Genomic DNA, 16,939 nt, shown 5'->3' on the forward strand with positions numbered 1-16,939 from the left:
CTCAACTTCCTCTAGGCTTTTCTTTAGTGTCTCTCGGAATTCTCTCTCTCTAGTGGCTTTTCTCGGAATGCACTTTTTCCAGCCGGTCTACCATCATCCTTTCCTTCACCCATTGACAAATATTCGACGTTACACTGAAAAATCCGCCTGGAAAGAAATTGTTCAAAGACATCTCAAAGTAGTGAAAAATCTCTCAAGTAGAAATACAATCTTACAGCAGTGGAACTGAAGATGTTCGTTCTTTGAAAATTACATAATGAAGAGGATATTTAAAGAGCATATATATATAGAAAGAAACATTTAATGGTATCTTACGTAAAATATACAATGTATATACAAGGGTCAACATTCACACGTAACAACTAAATTAACATGTCAGTCTGTAGAGGGATAAAGATATCAACTGGGAGTCAGTGACCTCAACATTCTTAGAAAAACAAAATACATTTTACTACACGAAAATGAGCCTTACAATGCCTTGCAATGCACGAGTATAAATGTCACTGACAACCTCGTATCGTAACAAGGGGATCTGATATTTAATCTTTGGCGGAGAAAGTATTCAATCCCTCAACTTGTTTCAACAAGGGAAACAGAATATCATTTGATTAGAGAAAATATACAATCCCCTTCTTATTGTAGGTGAGATTCGATATCTATTTTCATGCTTAAAAATAGGCATTGAATCTCATATTCCTGAAGTTGTGTATTCATTTTAAAATAGAATGCTCTAGACAGCTACTCGATTTTAAATCTAATTCTATTTTTTTCTTTAAATAACAACTTATCCTAATAGAATACTGAGAGATGAATACTCAGTACAGTTATTGACACAATGCGCGCGGCATAAGACATGGGCCTCTGTTGTAGACCATAAACAAAAAACTGACAAGTCTTAATGAATTACGGAAACATCTACATCGAGGACGGTTATTTAGCAATGCTACAGAATCACAAATTGTAAGTTTACACGTATTTTTTTATCGCTAATAAATCTGAAATTTTGTATACTACTCAGAAGCGCCTCTGCATGACTCAGTGGCACTGGGACGGGGTTGTGTCGGAATACTCAGTAGATCTGAGTACAGTACACTCAAGTACTTTATACATTTTGAGTACATGGTATGCTTAAGTACTTGATAAATTTAAGCACACTGTGATTACACAGTACGCTCGAGTACACAGTATATTTGCACACAAGAGAGACGGACAGAACTAAGATACAGCAGACCATTCATGACCAAAGTCAAGGGAACATGTATTGGAAACGTTTAGTGAAGACTTGAAGCAGTACAGTGGGGAGAGAGGGAGAGAGGGGAGGAGAGAGCGCGCGAGCTGTGGAATGTGACAGAGGTTAACATTCATCGACACGCTTCCTAGGACACACAATAGACTGCAAGGCAAGAAGGTAAAATTCGTTAAGACAATTATGAATGGGAATATTGAACTTTGATTTAATTAAATAACATAGCAACTATTACAGTTTTTCTAGAGTATGAACGGTTTTATTTTGGCTGAATTCTGCAACTTAAACCCTATATGTGTATGTATATATATATTATATATATATAATTACAGTATATAATTATAAAAAAATTACCTCCAATTATTCGTCCTCCAATAAGTACAAGTCAAATAAATATCTAAAATTCTATAAAAATTTAGGACAAAAATTGAGCTAGAAATAACCGGCAGCGAAGGCTAATATCACCGGGATTAGCTTCATGGTTTACTTATATTAATTATTGCAGAGAAGGTTTGAGCTGGCAGGTGATCATGTGTGGTGAGGAGGAGGGACGGACGGACCAGCAGGTGTGTCGGGCTCCAGCAACTGTTCACTGTCGTAGAGGCCACACAGCTGACTGGTGAGTACTTCTTGCAGTGCCAGGCACACACAGGCACCAGTGAGGCTCGAGTGCAGGAAGACACGCGTTGATTGGCTACACAAAGGCACTGAGAAGCACACGATTGGTTGAGGTACTGTAGAGGGTGGAGCTAGTAGTGATGGTGGCTCCCTTACGCACATTCAGGGTTCGGGCATCGCACTGTGGGCAAAATTGTTTGGTTTAAATTATGAATATTTAGGGATCACAGAAGGAGGAAGGGTTACACTTGTACAACAGTAGTTACTTTAAAATCTTCAAGGTTATCTGTCTTTTATCATCGGGTAACAATGTGCGACAGTCCGTCGTCTTGGCAGCCTTAACACTATCATAATGTTTAATGTTACATATTACAAAAGCATATAACACAAACATCCAATCTACAACACAACAATCACATGTGACTGGTGTCTTAAGAAATCCCGAGAGTAAGCACAAAGTCCAATCTGAACTTAAATCATACTTTAACAAACCACAAGATGCTTAATCTTGTCTGAGGAAAGGAGGAGCGGTGTGGAGAGGAAAAAGAGTGGAGGGGAAAAGTTGGAAGAGGAGGGGAGATGCGAAGGAGGGACAGAGGAGAGGTGGTGTGGGGGAAGAGGTGCGAATAAAGCCGTGGGACTCACCGCAGTTGCCGAGCCTGTAGCCATGACCTTCTGGACAGGTGTGGCAGCAGAGTTGGGGCTTGGCTTTGAAGGAGCTGTCGGCAGCCATGGGAAGGACGAGGGCGATGTTGTCGTAATCGATGAGGGTCATGAAGGCGTTGTCCTCGGTGACGGTAAGGACAGCCTCGCGCACCAGGTCGATGAAGCCAACCTGGTCCGTGATGTTGTAGACCGGAGTGTCGATGGTGATGATCACCTCACTCAGCTTGTTGCCCTCCTCATCCAGCTGTCGAGCACATGCTTCATTAGTACAACCATCACTACCAAACAACTACTCACGCCACATTAAAACACCTACATACATCTTGCCCTCTCAGTCACAGAGATCAGTGAATGACTAACATGTGAGGCAAGAAGGTAGAAGACCTCTACATGTGAGGCATGAAAAGGGGGGGGGACCTCTACATGTCACCCCCCCCATCTCTTCATGCCTCACATCTACATGTGAGGCATGAAGAGAGGATGGTACCTCACATGTAGAGGCATGGAGGGAGGGTCTCTACATGTGAGGCGCGAAGAGAGGGGGAGGGGACCCCTACATGCGAGGCATGAAGAGGGGGGGGAGTCCTCTTCATATGTACTTTAAAAACACTAGTGGGGCCGTGTACAGCTCCACCAACTCATGTCGCTCATCACAGTTATTATAGCTACTATAACTACAAGCTACAAGCACAATTTAGCTTCCATAATTACAGAAACTAACGAAAATACAAGAAAAAACTTGAGGGGAGAGGTAGAAGGAGCGGTAGAAACTAGCTAGAGTAGATGTAGAAGCATCACCAGTAAATAATAATTATCTGAGTAAGATATAGAGTCGGGGTGGCAGGATATGGGTGTGTGGATACTAACAGCGCTCTTGATCTGCAGGTCGCCGATGCCGCACTCCTCCGGGTAAGGACAGAAGATATCGTTGTACTTGTAGACCAGACCATCGAACTGGTGCTGCAGGGTCTCGATGCTGGCACGCTTGTATACGATCTTGAACTGTAGGTTGGCTGAGAACACCGGCACGATCTCTGTTGGAGGAGGAAAAGGTTAGTGGAGGTTGGTGGTGGAGGACCAGGGGGTAGTGGAGGGTGTTGGTGGTGGTGGACCAGGGGGTAGTGGAGGGGATGGTGGTGGAGGACCAGGGGGTAGTGGAGGGGGTGGTGGTGGAGGACCAGGGGGTAGTGGAGGGGGTGGTGGTGGAGGACCAGGGGGTAGTGGAGGGGGTGGTGGTGGAGGACCAGGGGGTGGTGGTGGAAGACCAGGGGGTAGTGGAGGGGGTGGTGGAGGAGGACCAGGGGGTCGTGGAGGGGGTGGTGGAGGAGGACCAGGGGGTAGTGGAGGGGGTGGTGGTGGGCCAGGGGGTAGTGGAGGGGGTGGTGGTGGAGGACCAGGGGGTAGTGGAGGGGGTGGTGGTGGAGGACCAGGGGGTAGTGGAGGGGGTGGTGGTGGAGGACCAGGGGGTAGTGGAGGGGGTGGTGGTGGAGGACCAGGGGGTAGTGGAGGGGTGGTGGTGGTGGAGGACCAGGTTAGTGGAGGGTGGTGGTGGTGGACCAGGGGGTAGTGGAGGATGTTGGTGGTGGAGGAGGACCAGGTTAGTGGAGGGTGGTGGTGGTGGAGGAGGAGGACCAGGGGGTAGTGGAGGAGGACCAGGGTAGTGGAGGATGTTGGTGGTGGAGGACCAGGGGGTAGTGGAGGGTGTTGGTGGTGGAGGAGGAGGACCAGGGGGTAGTGGAGGGGGTGGTGGAGGACCAGGGGGTGGTGGAGGACCAGGAGGTAGTGGAGGATGTTGGTGGTGGAGGAGGAGGACCAGGGGGTAGTGGAGAGGGTGGTGGAGGACCAGGGGGTAGTGGAGGGAGTGGTGGAAGACCAGGGGGTAGTGGAGGGAGTGGTGGAGGACCAGGGGGTAGTGGAGGGAGTGGTGGAGGACCAGGGGGTAGTGGAGGGAGTGGTGGAGGACCAGGGGGTAGTGGAGGGAGTGGTGGAGGACCAGGGGGTAGTGGAGGGAGTGGTGGAGGACCAGGGGGTAGTGGAGGGAGTGGTGGAGGACCAGGGGGTAGTGGAGGGAGTGGTGGAGGACCAGGGGGTAGTGGAGGGAGTGGTGGAGGACCAGGGGGTAGTGGAGGGAGTGGTGGAGGACCAGGGGGTAGTGGAGGGGGGTGGAGTGTGAAGTAACATTCAAACACTTCATTAGGGAGAAAATGGAACCAGGGATAAACTTAGAAATAAAACATAATGCGGACTGCAATATTCATTACTGCAATAAATATAATTATGTATACAAAATGTTAAAACGAGGAAAGATTACAACTCGATACATAAGAGTATAATACAGTATACTACACAGTATAAGCGAGGCGCTGGAACAGGTTAAGACATATAGGTCACTTTTTACTCCTCATGGGAAAAACATAAAAAGCTATAGAATAACAGGTTAAATCAAATTAAAAAAAACCAGCACGAGAAAGTGGGAAGAGACGTGCCAGAGACGGGAGGACAAGACAAGTCTGAGCATAGGCAAGTCTAGACGAGTCTTGCAGGACTGAAGCCGCAACCCAAGACGAAGTGGCTGCAGTTTTCAATTGTCGGGGACATGGAGGCTCTTGGGGTTATGAAGGTGTATCTAGGCCAACAACTGACCTTCTCCAGGATGCAACCCACAACAGCTGCCTAACTTCAAGGTACCTATTGTACTGCTGGGTGAGCAGAAAGAAGCATCCATCAGGTATAAGGAAACGCGGCCAAGCGTCTGCTCTTATCCAGGGAATAAAACCCTTGGTGGTCCAATGGCTTGTGAGCTGACCGCTCGGAAACCAGAAATACATGACTATCTGGTCTGAGACTGAGCACCTTTTGTAGAAAAAGCTGTGTGGTGGCGAATAATTAGGAGTCAAGTGAAGGCACGGATGCAGAGTTAATACTTGTCCCAGCGATAAGAAAACAGCGCCACAAAAAAGTTGTAAAGTGACCTTATTGAGGAAGGCAAGAAGCGGCCAGAATGCGTCCCAGCACCCCATGTGTAGAACAATATGTTCCGTCACCGCTAGTCAGAGGTCATTATCTCTTATCTGGCGGGTTAAGATGAGCTCCTTAACACGCGAGGATAAGGTGAGGTGAGAGGGTGAGGGCTGAGGTGCCCAGACAGAGGGTAAAGGAGGCAAAGGAAGCCACGGGAGGTGTGATAAGACGCCGCTAATGGCTGCCACCTCACCCTCACGGGTCATCACCAGACATCACAGTATACTGTACACCATTTATCCAGGATCCAATAATGGTCTAACCAAATCCAGTTTTAATATCTACAAATACATTTTAGAGAGACTACGGTGTTGGGGAGCAAAAACACAGAGGGGGGGGGGTGCAATGGGAGAGGTTATGATGGAAAAATTCAGTTGATGGAAAGTATTAAAACAGGCGGGAGAGGGAAGGGTGAGGGAGGGGAAGTGAGAGGACACAGGAGAGGAAGATAAGGTTAGTGAAAGTAGTCACAACGGGAAGCCTGCGATTTTTTGAGGCCGCTGACAAGCGGTTCGTATCACTACCTTGGTCTCCAGTTATGACAAACTGGGCAGTGATCCGTATGGTGCATGTCACACCTCTGACGAGCCTTGACGGAGGATATGACTGACACAGACACACACACACGTCAACACTGACGGGTGTGAGGAGAGATGGGTGGGTGAGGGAGCAAGGAGACAAGCACACGGTCTGACCTCTCAACGAAGGAAATAACTTCACTCCACATCGTGGAAGTGGAGTGGAATGAGCTACAGTGAAGCACCAGAGAACAGAGCGTGACTACACTGAAGCACAGGAGCAGCAGCACAGGAACAGATAGTAACGTTTAAAATTCTAACGTGACTCGACAAAGAAGCAATGAATAAAATTAGTATTAACTGAACAGCGACGGATAGTTGAAACTCGAGAGTTTGAGACACCAGGAAGTTTTCTTGTTGAGTAAGAGTTACACATAAATGAAGCAGGTTAAATTAGGGTGGTGAAGCAACATCTATATACAGCTTCAGTAGCAAATATGATACGAGTCCCATGGAGGAGAAAAGCAATGCATTGATCAATTGAAATTTGGAAAAGCAGGGCTTAGGAACTAAACCTCAATCCTACAAGCATATCTAGAGTAGCGTGGTGTAAAATAAATATATATATATATATATATATATATATATATATATATATATATATATATATATTAGTGTGTGTTGCAATTTCGTGCCAGAAAAAGATAAGGACAGTTGAGACAAGACATAATGGTTGAGACATGTCAGGGCTGAGGTTGGAGGGGGGGGGGGGGGTCATCGATAACACCAAAGCCTCGTCTGACAAATGGATTCAGGTACTGGAAGTGGAGATAGTGTGTGTGTGTGTGGGAGGCGAGAGTTTAAGGACACAATAAGCAATAGATGATCCCTGCCTGGCGCCTGATAGATGGGTGCAGGATAGAGGTGGGGGTGGCATTGGATGCACAAGATACCAACGCTCGCGGCAACACTCCCGCAACTCCAGAGGGAAAGTTATTTACCTCTGTAATGTTCAAATGATGAAAATGTGTGGGAGAAACTAGGAGTATATAAGGCGACCTATTGGTCCATGGCGGTAGACAACGGTGGTATAGGGGCGCCCAACCGTAAAGAGAACCATGGAAACTTTCTCTTGTTGGCTTTATACGTTAAATTATCACATCAGACGTATTCAGCGAGAAATGGGGAGCCAAGAAAGGCCACACAAAAGTGGTGGTGCAGGAGGTATACAGAACAAGTGATACTGTCGGCTGTGAGAGAAGGGTTCAACCCGAGAGAGCATAACAGGTGAAACTGGGTGAGAAGAGAAGGTGTTCCTTTCAGTCAGGTGAAGTGCGGAAGTGGGTACTGGGGAGATGGTGGGGGTCGATGAGGGGTGGGGTGGAGTAGGGGGGTGGGGGTTGGGGGGTTGGAAACGGGTTGGGGGATGGAGAGAGTGTAGGAGTGGTGTAGTGGTCCTACAAGTGAGGTCTGGCACACTGCCCAGTTGGTCAATGTGTGCAGCCCTCACCTAGCTGCGCTGCCACATTGTGTAGCTTAATACAATAACTCTGCTCTTGCTCGTCTTTACTCATTAACCGTAACCTGTTACACTTATTTGCATCTCTAACACTGAAGTTCCTTGTGAATCATCTGTCTCGTTTCCATATTTGTCTCTCATTCTGTTATTCTTAACTTTAAACATCACTTTTCAGTGTATTTTTATAATTTACTTTAGAATATTATATGATGTGATCATGTCCCCCACTGTTTCTCCGCCCCAGTGTGGCGAGGTCCATCTCCCTTAGTTTCCCCGTAGCTCTGACCCCTCAGCTCAGGGACGAACCTTGATACACATCTCTGGACTTCTGTTTAGTTGTATTTTGTGCATATTTAGGAAGGAGTTCCATGCCAAGGCTGCATACTCACGGGTGTTTTGTGCACAGAGAACCCGGAAGACTCTTGCTCAAATTCATGCTGGCTCTCCGGGTGTTGGGCAGGTATGCCACGGACGTTGTTCTGCTAATGTGTATCTCAAGTAGTAACTTTAGTGCTATGTCAATTTCCAAGACTTTTCTCCTTACTGATGCAGGGGTTAAAATCCAGGTGCCATTTGTCAGACCACGTCTTGAGCATCAAGAGCCCTTTGTAGGGTTTCACTGTCCTGATTCATATTAGTGAATGTTTTACATGTTAAATATGACGTATATTGGTAAGAGGGAGGACTGTAGTACCGAGCCTTGTGGTACTCTACTCCTTACCGCTCTCCACTTTGCTGTTCTCACACTGCTTCTGCGCCGCTCGTGTAGCTTCTACCTACTTGTTCCTTGTCCTTGTTGTAGTGGCGGTGTTGGCAACCATGACAAACCCGCGAGATAATCAGGCCAAATAATTTAACCGGGACTAAACCAACTATACTTCTCGCTATTAAGTGTCTCTTGCATCAAATTATTTATGCATATTTATTATAAATTTCAATTGGGGTCGTGTACAAAGCCAAATTGGTACATTAGACGGGGGGGGGCGGGACTTTATACACTTTGTGAAAAAGATGTATTAGTTTCCTGCCTGACTTAAGAGTTAGGGGGGACATGATCACCATATAAAAGATTCTCAAAGGAATTGATAGGGTAGACAGTTTATTTAACACAAGAGGCACACGCACTGGGGGACACAGGTGGAAATTGAGGACCAAAATGAGTCACAGAAACGTGAGAAAGATATTTTTCTTAGTGTCAGAGTGGCTAAGAAATGGAATGCATTAATGAAGTGATGTGGTGAAAAGCAGCGGTTAGAAAAACGGAATCGAAGAGCTCGATCCTGCAGACACAAATAGGCGAGTACACGCCCAGTCGAGGAGACACGCCCCTACTGTAGCCAGACACACTGAGGGAGAGTGAGCACTTACCGTAACACTCTGGGGCCTTGCCAGATGGAGCCCACACGCCGCCAGCGTCGCACGAGTACTTGGGGGCCGGCTGCTCGAAGAAGCCGAAGCCAGTCTCACAGACGGTGTCGCACATAGACCCTGCGGAGAGATGGTGGGTTAGTGCGGGGGTGCGGCACCACGACGGACGCCCTGGCTCTCCCACACGGTACAACTGACAGATCATTAACGTCTGCCCCCTTGATGAACGGCACGTCATCAAGGGGGGCAGACTGACGTCAGGAGTGGAACGTAAAAACTACATTAATTCGATATATGATGGTGGTGTGGCCCCTGATGTGTTGTTGGCAATATGTGGTTCAGTAACTACACACATAATAATAAACAAATGAAGTATAGTGTGTGTAGTACACCGCCCCGCCCAGTGACACTCAACTACACCGGATGCCAAGACCCTACCACACCCAACACTGCCCCTCTGACGGGGCAGGAAACACACCCCCCCCCCACTCACCTACCCCGGCACAAGGTCAACCATTAAGAAGCCAGCACACACATTATTGCCCACAGCTCAGCGAGCCGTCTCATGATTGACGCAAGCAGCACATGACGCCACCACTGTACCTGCACATGTTGCAGGGGACATGCAGCCAGTCACTCCCGCCCTTAACATCACTACTGACTCTTCCATACACAACACCCCAAAGCCCCGGGGAACACTTGTGGGGAGGGAATGACACTGTCTACACTTAATTGATAATAACTGGTTAGCACTATCGAGGGCGGTGGTACCCGACGTGGCCTCAAACAATTAGCTTTAACAACCCTGACAATAACAATCACACAGTTGTTCACACCTGAGCTGCTACAGTTGTGACAAGCTGCCAGCTGCATGATAATGACCCGGGAGACAGTAAATAACATTACTACGTGTTTCTTGTGATTACACGGGATATTATATGGTCATGAGCCTCAGTGTGTCAAGAAGTGTACACTCGACACCCCGACACCCTATACACCATATAAATACTACACCCTACAGTGCCTACACTGTCGACCTCGTAGCTATGTTTTATACACTACACCCTTCACATGTTGACCGGACCAGGTCTGGTCAACATACTTCAGCCACGTTGTTGTGACTCATCGCCTGCACTCCTCACATACTCTACACTATACTGTAAAGAGCCCACATCCTCACCTCCAGCGATCCATCATACCCAAACTATCAAGTGTATCCACCTTTGTTTTAGGTCATGTTGTTCCCTCTCCTCGCGTTCTACACAGAGACCTTTCACTTGCCCCAGTGCTCGGAGCTCCTTACTGCCCCACCATGTGTGTCATCACTGCTCTCTGTCTCAGCGTGACCTACACCTTACCCTACTCACTCGGTGCCACCAGTGTTCCGGCATCCTTACCCCTCCCCCCTCTAAAACACACATCACACCCAAGAGGCTCCCTACACCCTAAAGGACACCCCCCTCACACCAATGCGGCCCAAGGGCACTTACCCTTGCTCCAGGTGATCTTGTTTTCACAAGAGCCGTCGTGAACTACCTCAGACACGCCCCGGCAGGTGGAGATAGTGTGGAACGGCGTCTCGAAGTTCGGGCAAGTCTCCACATCTGTAACACAAATACACTGGTTAGGATCCCACATTAAGCAAATCTATTAGGTGTAACAACGTCAAATACAGACCAACGATAATATCTGACTTAGCGCTGTCTCCTGACAATGACCTCACGTTACCTCCCTCCTTGCCATCTTTACATGCATAGCTGCAACACGAACACGTCTGCGTTAACTGCTCTACAATAGTAACATTTCTGCAACACAACCACATCTTCAACAGTATCAAATATGCAGCATTTAAGTATTAACTGGTTCCATAAACAGCGTCTCTTCCTGCGGCGATAACACAAAAGCTGTCTTGGGGACCTATGGAGAGTCGTTAGCAGAGTCTAACAGCGATTCGGTCCAGAGGTGCTTACGAGAATACACGCGGCCATGTAAACAGACGGACGCCACCACACAATTGAATGAACGCTGTCAGACACGCAAGGGCGCACTGCGTTCCACAAACGTTTACCGAATGTACAAAATTTGAGGTAAAACCGATGCTATTAAGCTACAGGCGGTATTTGGGGCCGTTGGCTGAGAAAAGGAATAGGCAAGGGTACATATAGGAGAGGAAGATGGAAAAAAGGTGGAGGAAGAGGAGGGCAAACGAGAAAAAGAGCGGCCATGTAAGCGTGATGGGGGGGTGGAGGAGAGTGTGGGAGGGTGGAGCGAGGACCTCAAGGATAACTAGTACACCACCCCGACACCCACACACCCCAACACCCACACAATCTCCATCCTATACCAACACCGGAAGTCAACTTCACGAGTGTTCAGGGTCGTTAGTAAGTAATTATCAATCTTCAGGGTCTTCTGGCGATGATATATATACACAGTTATCATCCGCTCTAATATCCCAGGCATCAGCTGGAGACCTGCACGAGAACTGACTGGCCTCTCAGGAATATAAGGTGTTGTCACACCACTAGACGTGCTCCACCTGTTGTCTTCCGCGGATCATCTGCATAAACCTGTCTTTAACTCAAAAGTGAAAGATTGGAGATTGGTGCGTTTAGTCAAGGTGATCAGATCTTTGTACATACACGTTAATGTCATGTATCAATGAGAAAATCATTAGGAGCCATGAGGAAGATTCGAACCCTCACACTTTGTACTCCAATGCCCACGCCCTAGACCACTACACCACGACAGGATCAAAGGCAATGCAACCGGGAATTCAATTAAGTCCTCGAGGGGTCCTGAGACTTCCGCTGAAGCCTAATCAGGGGTTTTACGTCATGTCCCCCCCCCCTCATGCACTCTGGTTGTGGTCCAGGAATTTATTCTCATTAGATTTCTGTTTAATTTCCGGGCCAATGTAAGGCAGCGTTGGGTGTTGGTCTGGTGACGCTCCCACCATGGGGCCCCCACACTCCCACCACGGGCAACTATGGTCCATGGTGTTGACACCAAGGATAGCTTCCATGTACCACACATTTTTCTCATGATTTTCATGTGCGGACAGATATTTGAGGAGGATACCGCTGCCTATGGAACAGGGAAGTGGTCGAGGCGTGTGAAGCCTTGAGAATGTCAGTGATGCTCCCAGTTAACGCTTAGTAATGCCATATGTTGCCATATTTACGGAAGAATGATGTTCCACAAGAGCACATTTTTGTATTTATATATATACAAGAGTTCTTACATTCTTGTACAGCCGGTAACACTCATAGCGTTTCCGGCAAGTCCTTAATCCTAATTTTCACACACACACTTCCAGGAAGCAGCCCGTAGCAGCTATCTAACTCCCAGATACCTATTTAATGCTAGGTGAACAGGGGCATCAGGGTGAAGAAACTGCCTATTTGTTTCAGCCTCCGCCGGGGATCTAACCCGGACCCTTAGGACTACGAAACCCGAGCGTTATCCACTCAGCCGTCAGGCCCCCGGAAGTTCCCCCGTGCCCACATGGAAAGTCCACTAGTGACAACAAGAGAATATCGGCGTCACTCTCAGTGGCTCCTCCAGGGGGCACTGGACACCGGCCTCACCCTCAGTAGCTCCTCCAGTACAGGGTCAAAAACTAGCAACCCCGTGAGCCAGTATGAGGCCAGGTGGCACCCCGCTCAGCGTGCCCTAGTCCCCCGCCCTCACACCTCACACTCCCAGCACCAAAATCACAACGGGGAGACGGCATATGGTTAGCGGGCAGGAGAGGTGTACCCAGATGACTGGTATGGGATGTTAGGGCACCCCATCATTAAGGTCCCCGGGGCCAACCCTCCTCACTACTCCCGGGTTGAGGTGTCTTCCAAAGTGACCCACATTCATCCCCCCCCCCCCACCAATTGACCTCATTACTGTACACGCAAACCAGATTCACGCCTTGCTCAGTTGCCCAGTCTTAATTAGAACTCATACACTCCCAGCCCCCATTCCTAGCGTTCTGCGGGAGACCACTAAGACCTCAGGTGAAGGCTGGACCGTACTCTTACACCTGCCGCCACCACACTTATTTATATTTATCTTACGATCGTCTTCCAGTTGAGGTAGATACGTCAAGAGAAATACCTGGATCGTAGCGTAGTTAAGATACTAATAGTCTTACTATATTTCTGCTGGCGAAGACCTGATTACTACAGCATATTGTAACGCTTAACCCTACATATTTTGCCCAGAGCACAATCCACATGTTTATTTACACCCAAGTTCCCAGGGGTGTGGGAGAGTGGAGAGTGAGGTGGGAGAATAAGGTGGGTGTGTGAGGGTGGGTGATGGCTGGAGGGGGTGTGACCCACACCTGGAGGGCCAGACAGTAACCCTCAGGTCTCCTTGCACAGTGTGCCAGGCCGCACGTTACAGGTCCGCCTCAACACCTGAAGACGTTGGCCTCGAATCTTTAATACCAAGGTATAACTTATTTGTAATAGTTCCATATAAAACTACATGCAAGATTCTCCCCCCCGAGGTCTTTGACAGGTCGTAAGAGGTCAAAGTTGGAGACATTAGGCCACAGCAGGTGACCGTCCTCTACCTACCCCAATAAGCCAGGAGCTTGAAGGAGGCAACAGACCAACCACAAGGAGGAACTTGAGGTGCCAGGAGCGACCACTGTAACCAGTGGTAGCCTACCTGGTGCTGACCTTGAGAGGCAGGATGGCCTACACCAGGCCTACCTCCCGTCTTGGGAACGGTAACCCACAACCTTACACAACACTCACATAGTTAACTTTATGAATAAGCTAATACGATGGATTGTTTCAAGCGAAGGTTAGACATGTATATGAAAGAGTTTAGGTGGATATAAACATGGGCTACCTCGTATGGGTCAATAGCCCGGTAAGCCTTTTGCGGTGTTTTATGTTTGTGACTAGACAACCAAGTGGTATTTGTATAACTGGTAACTGAGTAAGGTGACCAAACTGAAGAGCAGCATGTTAGGCCACACAGCGCCAAGCTGTGACGGTATTCAGCAGGAACAACAGTGGCAGCATAGCGAACTCCACAACTCGGGACGTCACATGAGGAAAGACTCGCGCATAACTTTGATCACTTATAACAAGAGTTTCCAGAGTGGTAAACGTTATGTAACATGTAATACCAGGTGTGCCAGCCAGGGTGAGTCAACTGGTGCCAGGTGTAACGCCAGCCGTGTCAGGTGTGACATCTGGCAACGGAGAGAGAGAACGATTAAACTGCACACACCTCTTAATGCTGTGAATGTGGCAGCTCCTGGTGTGTTGCAAGTCTTTCCATGGTAAAGTTAGTGTTGAGGTGTGTGTGTACTCACCTAGTTGTGCTTGCGGGGGTTGAGCTTTGGCTCTTTGGTCCCGCCTCTCAACTGTCAATCAACTGGTGTACAGATTCCTGAGCCTAGTGTACTCACCTAGTTGAGTACACTAGGCTAGTGTGTGTGTGTGTGTGTGTGTGTGTGTGTGTGTGTGTGTGTGTGTGTGTGTGTGTGTGTGTGTGTTGACCGCTAACAGCCTCTCACACCAACCACCAAAAGCAATGCAGCACTACAAAAGCCCCATCAACAACAACAAATTAAATAAATGACAAATAAAAGGAGCAGCGACAACCAGCAGGATAATGGACCCAATAACCTAACCATTAACCACAACGTCTAAGACGGAAAAACACAAACAACTCCACCAACACATTGACTCCACCACCAACACCACCGCCGCAGGAACAACCATATAAGCAGCAACAGTAATATTTCAGTCAAATAAGAGGAACTGGGAAAAGTAAACAGAGGCTCCTAGCCCTAACCTCGTTCACTTCATTATACTCTAGACAAGTTTTTGTTTTGGTTGTTCACACTCTGGTGAGGTTAGGCCACACCCTGGTGAGGCTGGGCCACACACCCCTGGTGAGGTTAGGCCACACACCCCTGGTGAGGCTGGGCCACACCCACACCTGGTGAGGCTGGGCCACACACCCCTGGTGAGGTTAGGCCACACCCTGGTGAGGCTGGGCCACACACCCCTGGTGAGGTTAGGCCACACACCCCTGGTGAGGCTGGGCCACACCCACACCTGGTGAGGCTGGGCCACACACCCCTGGTGAGGTTAGGCCACACACCCCTGGTGAGGCTGGGCCACACCCACACCTGGTGAGGCATGTTTAGTCTGATCTGCAGTGTTCACTAGCTCATACCAGCCATATGTTGCAAGCTGGAGATGCAACACTGTTGACGACCGAGGTACCATTCTGGTGAGCAATTCAGTGGTTGACGTGTTACACTGTTACGTCCGTTGAGGGAAGACGGGCTACTGGTCAGCGTCAGCAGCTTGCTGGCTTACGTTTGACATCATTACCTTAGTAACTCCCTACTGACGAATGTTCCTGTATGTTATCAACACCTTAGTTAATATTCGGAGCCAAGACTGGCATATTAAAGTGCGATTGTCACCGCAGTGCCACCGTCGACCTCTTCAGTGCCACCGTCGACCTCTTCGACGCGCACGTTACGGCGGCCCATAAATGAGGAGCCTTAATCTCATGTTAACTTGTTACATGGTTCACAATTTGGCCAGATCATGAGGTGGGCCGGCAGGTGTGACAAGAGGTGGGCAAGACGGTCGTCTGGAGGTGTTGTGGGGCTCCAAACCTGATCACACCACAATGCCCGCTCTAAAATAGTTAATGCTTTAAAAAAAAACAATAATACGAGACCTTGAGTATTCACCTCCTCAACGCTCACTACCCAAATGGGGAATTGACTTAAAGTAATTACTGAACTTTGAGGGGAACTGACACACAGCGTATCTGCACAAACTGTAGCCGTTGTAAACCTCAGGTCCTCTGACATGCCTTGTAAACACCACATGTCCAGGAACTTAGGACGAGGTGCAATGTTCCCCAGGCTGCGCGCCTCAGTGTAACCGACTTTCCTCGACAGATCTTGTCAAGGCGTCAAAACGCTTGTCCCGCCTCGAGTCTGACTCGCGCAGGACTTGGCTGCCTCAGTCGACCTGCTGGTGCACGACGAGGCGGGAGAGGGCGCGGCCTCTGGGGAGAAACATGGCCAAGGCTACGTCAGCGCCAGGAAAATAGTTGGTATGCCTGTGAATGGTGTTCCACTCTGACATATTACTGTCGGCCTTGTACGCCTTGCAACACCTGGAGGGGCGTGGTGAGCGTGTCCAGGGGGTCACCTGCCAAATACTCGGCCGCCTTTCTCTTATCTAGACCACTGGAGAACCTGAGAAGGTGAGGTTATCAGCCAGCGTTCACGAGGTGCGCTGCACCAGTCACAGTGCTCTTAGCTCACTTTGCTAATGAATACAGGCACAACACGCCCTTTTCTGTGGGGAAACTGAGCTTGTGTTATGTGATAATGGTGGCACTACTTGACCCCACGTATACGTTAGTGTATGAGGGAGGAGTCCATACACCCTGCACACCTACAGGTGTTGACGCAACAGTGGGTAGAGTGCCCCAAGTAGAGCACCTCGCCATCTACCCAGGTTAGGCAAGATGTGACGCCAGCGAGAACGCCTTGACGCTTGTGAAGTAATCAAGTTATGAATGAGGTTAGAGATGACGCAACACAACCTGGCATCTGTGGGAGGCACTCACGCTGTGTTGAACACTACACTTGCTTGATACATGCAACATAACACTATCTTCCTATAATCCTGCCCTCCGTCCTTTCCAAAATCCTTATCCTCATATCCCTTCCAAGTGCTATATAGTTGTAATAGCTTAGTGTTTTCTCCTGATAATTACCTTGCCCATGTACCCCCCCCCTCCCCCTCTCTCTCTCTCTCTCTCTCGCTCATTTGACTATTTCCCCTGTCCCAGCTTCCACTATCAGGGCAGCTGTGAATAGTTCCGTCCAGTTGTTGTGCGAAGGAGGTAGTTAGCGTGCTTTGTGTGTGTGTTGGGGGTAATGTGTGTGTTGGTGGTGTGTACCTCTGCCACTACGGGTTCCCG

At 48.6% G+C, this 16,939-nt stretch overlaps 1 protein-coding gene across 2 annotated transcripts in view; it reads right to left on the reverse strand.

Annotated features, from left to right (window-relative positions):
* Window positions 1-283: 283 nt before the first annotated feature.
* The window catches only part of LOC123763006 (uncharacterized), a 123,765-nt gene continuing 107,109 nt past the window's right edge, over window positions 284-16,939 (reverse strand). For both annotated transcript variants that reach the window (XM_045749920.2, XM_045749919.2), the window contains 5 exons: window positions 10,447-10,560; window positions 8,957-9,076; window positions 3,398-3,564; window positions 2,510-2,774; window positions 284-2,045 (listed from right to left, as the gene is read on the reverse strand). In XM_045749920.2, the coding sequence (XP_045605876.1) occupies window positions 2,017-2,045; window positions 2,510-2,774; window positions 3,398-3,564; window positions 8,957-9,076; window positions 10,447-10,560 (695 nt within the window). In that variant the 3' untranslated portion in view covers window positions 284-2,016. The remainder of the gene's footprint in view (window positions 2,046-2,509; window positions 2,775-3,397; window positions 3,565-8,956; window positions 9,077-10,446; window positions 10,561-16,939) is intronic.

The sequence above is a fragment of the Procambarus clarkii genome, chromosome 47, assembly GCF_040958095.1.
Source record: "Procambarus clarkii isolate CNS0578487 chromosome 47, FALCON_Pclarkii_2.0, whole genome shotgun sequence".
NCBI classification, from domain to species: domain Eukaryota; kingdom Metazoa; phylum Arthropoda; class Malacostraca; order Decapoda; family Cambaridae; genus Procambarus; species Procambarus clarkii.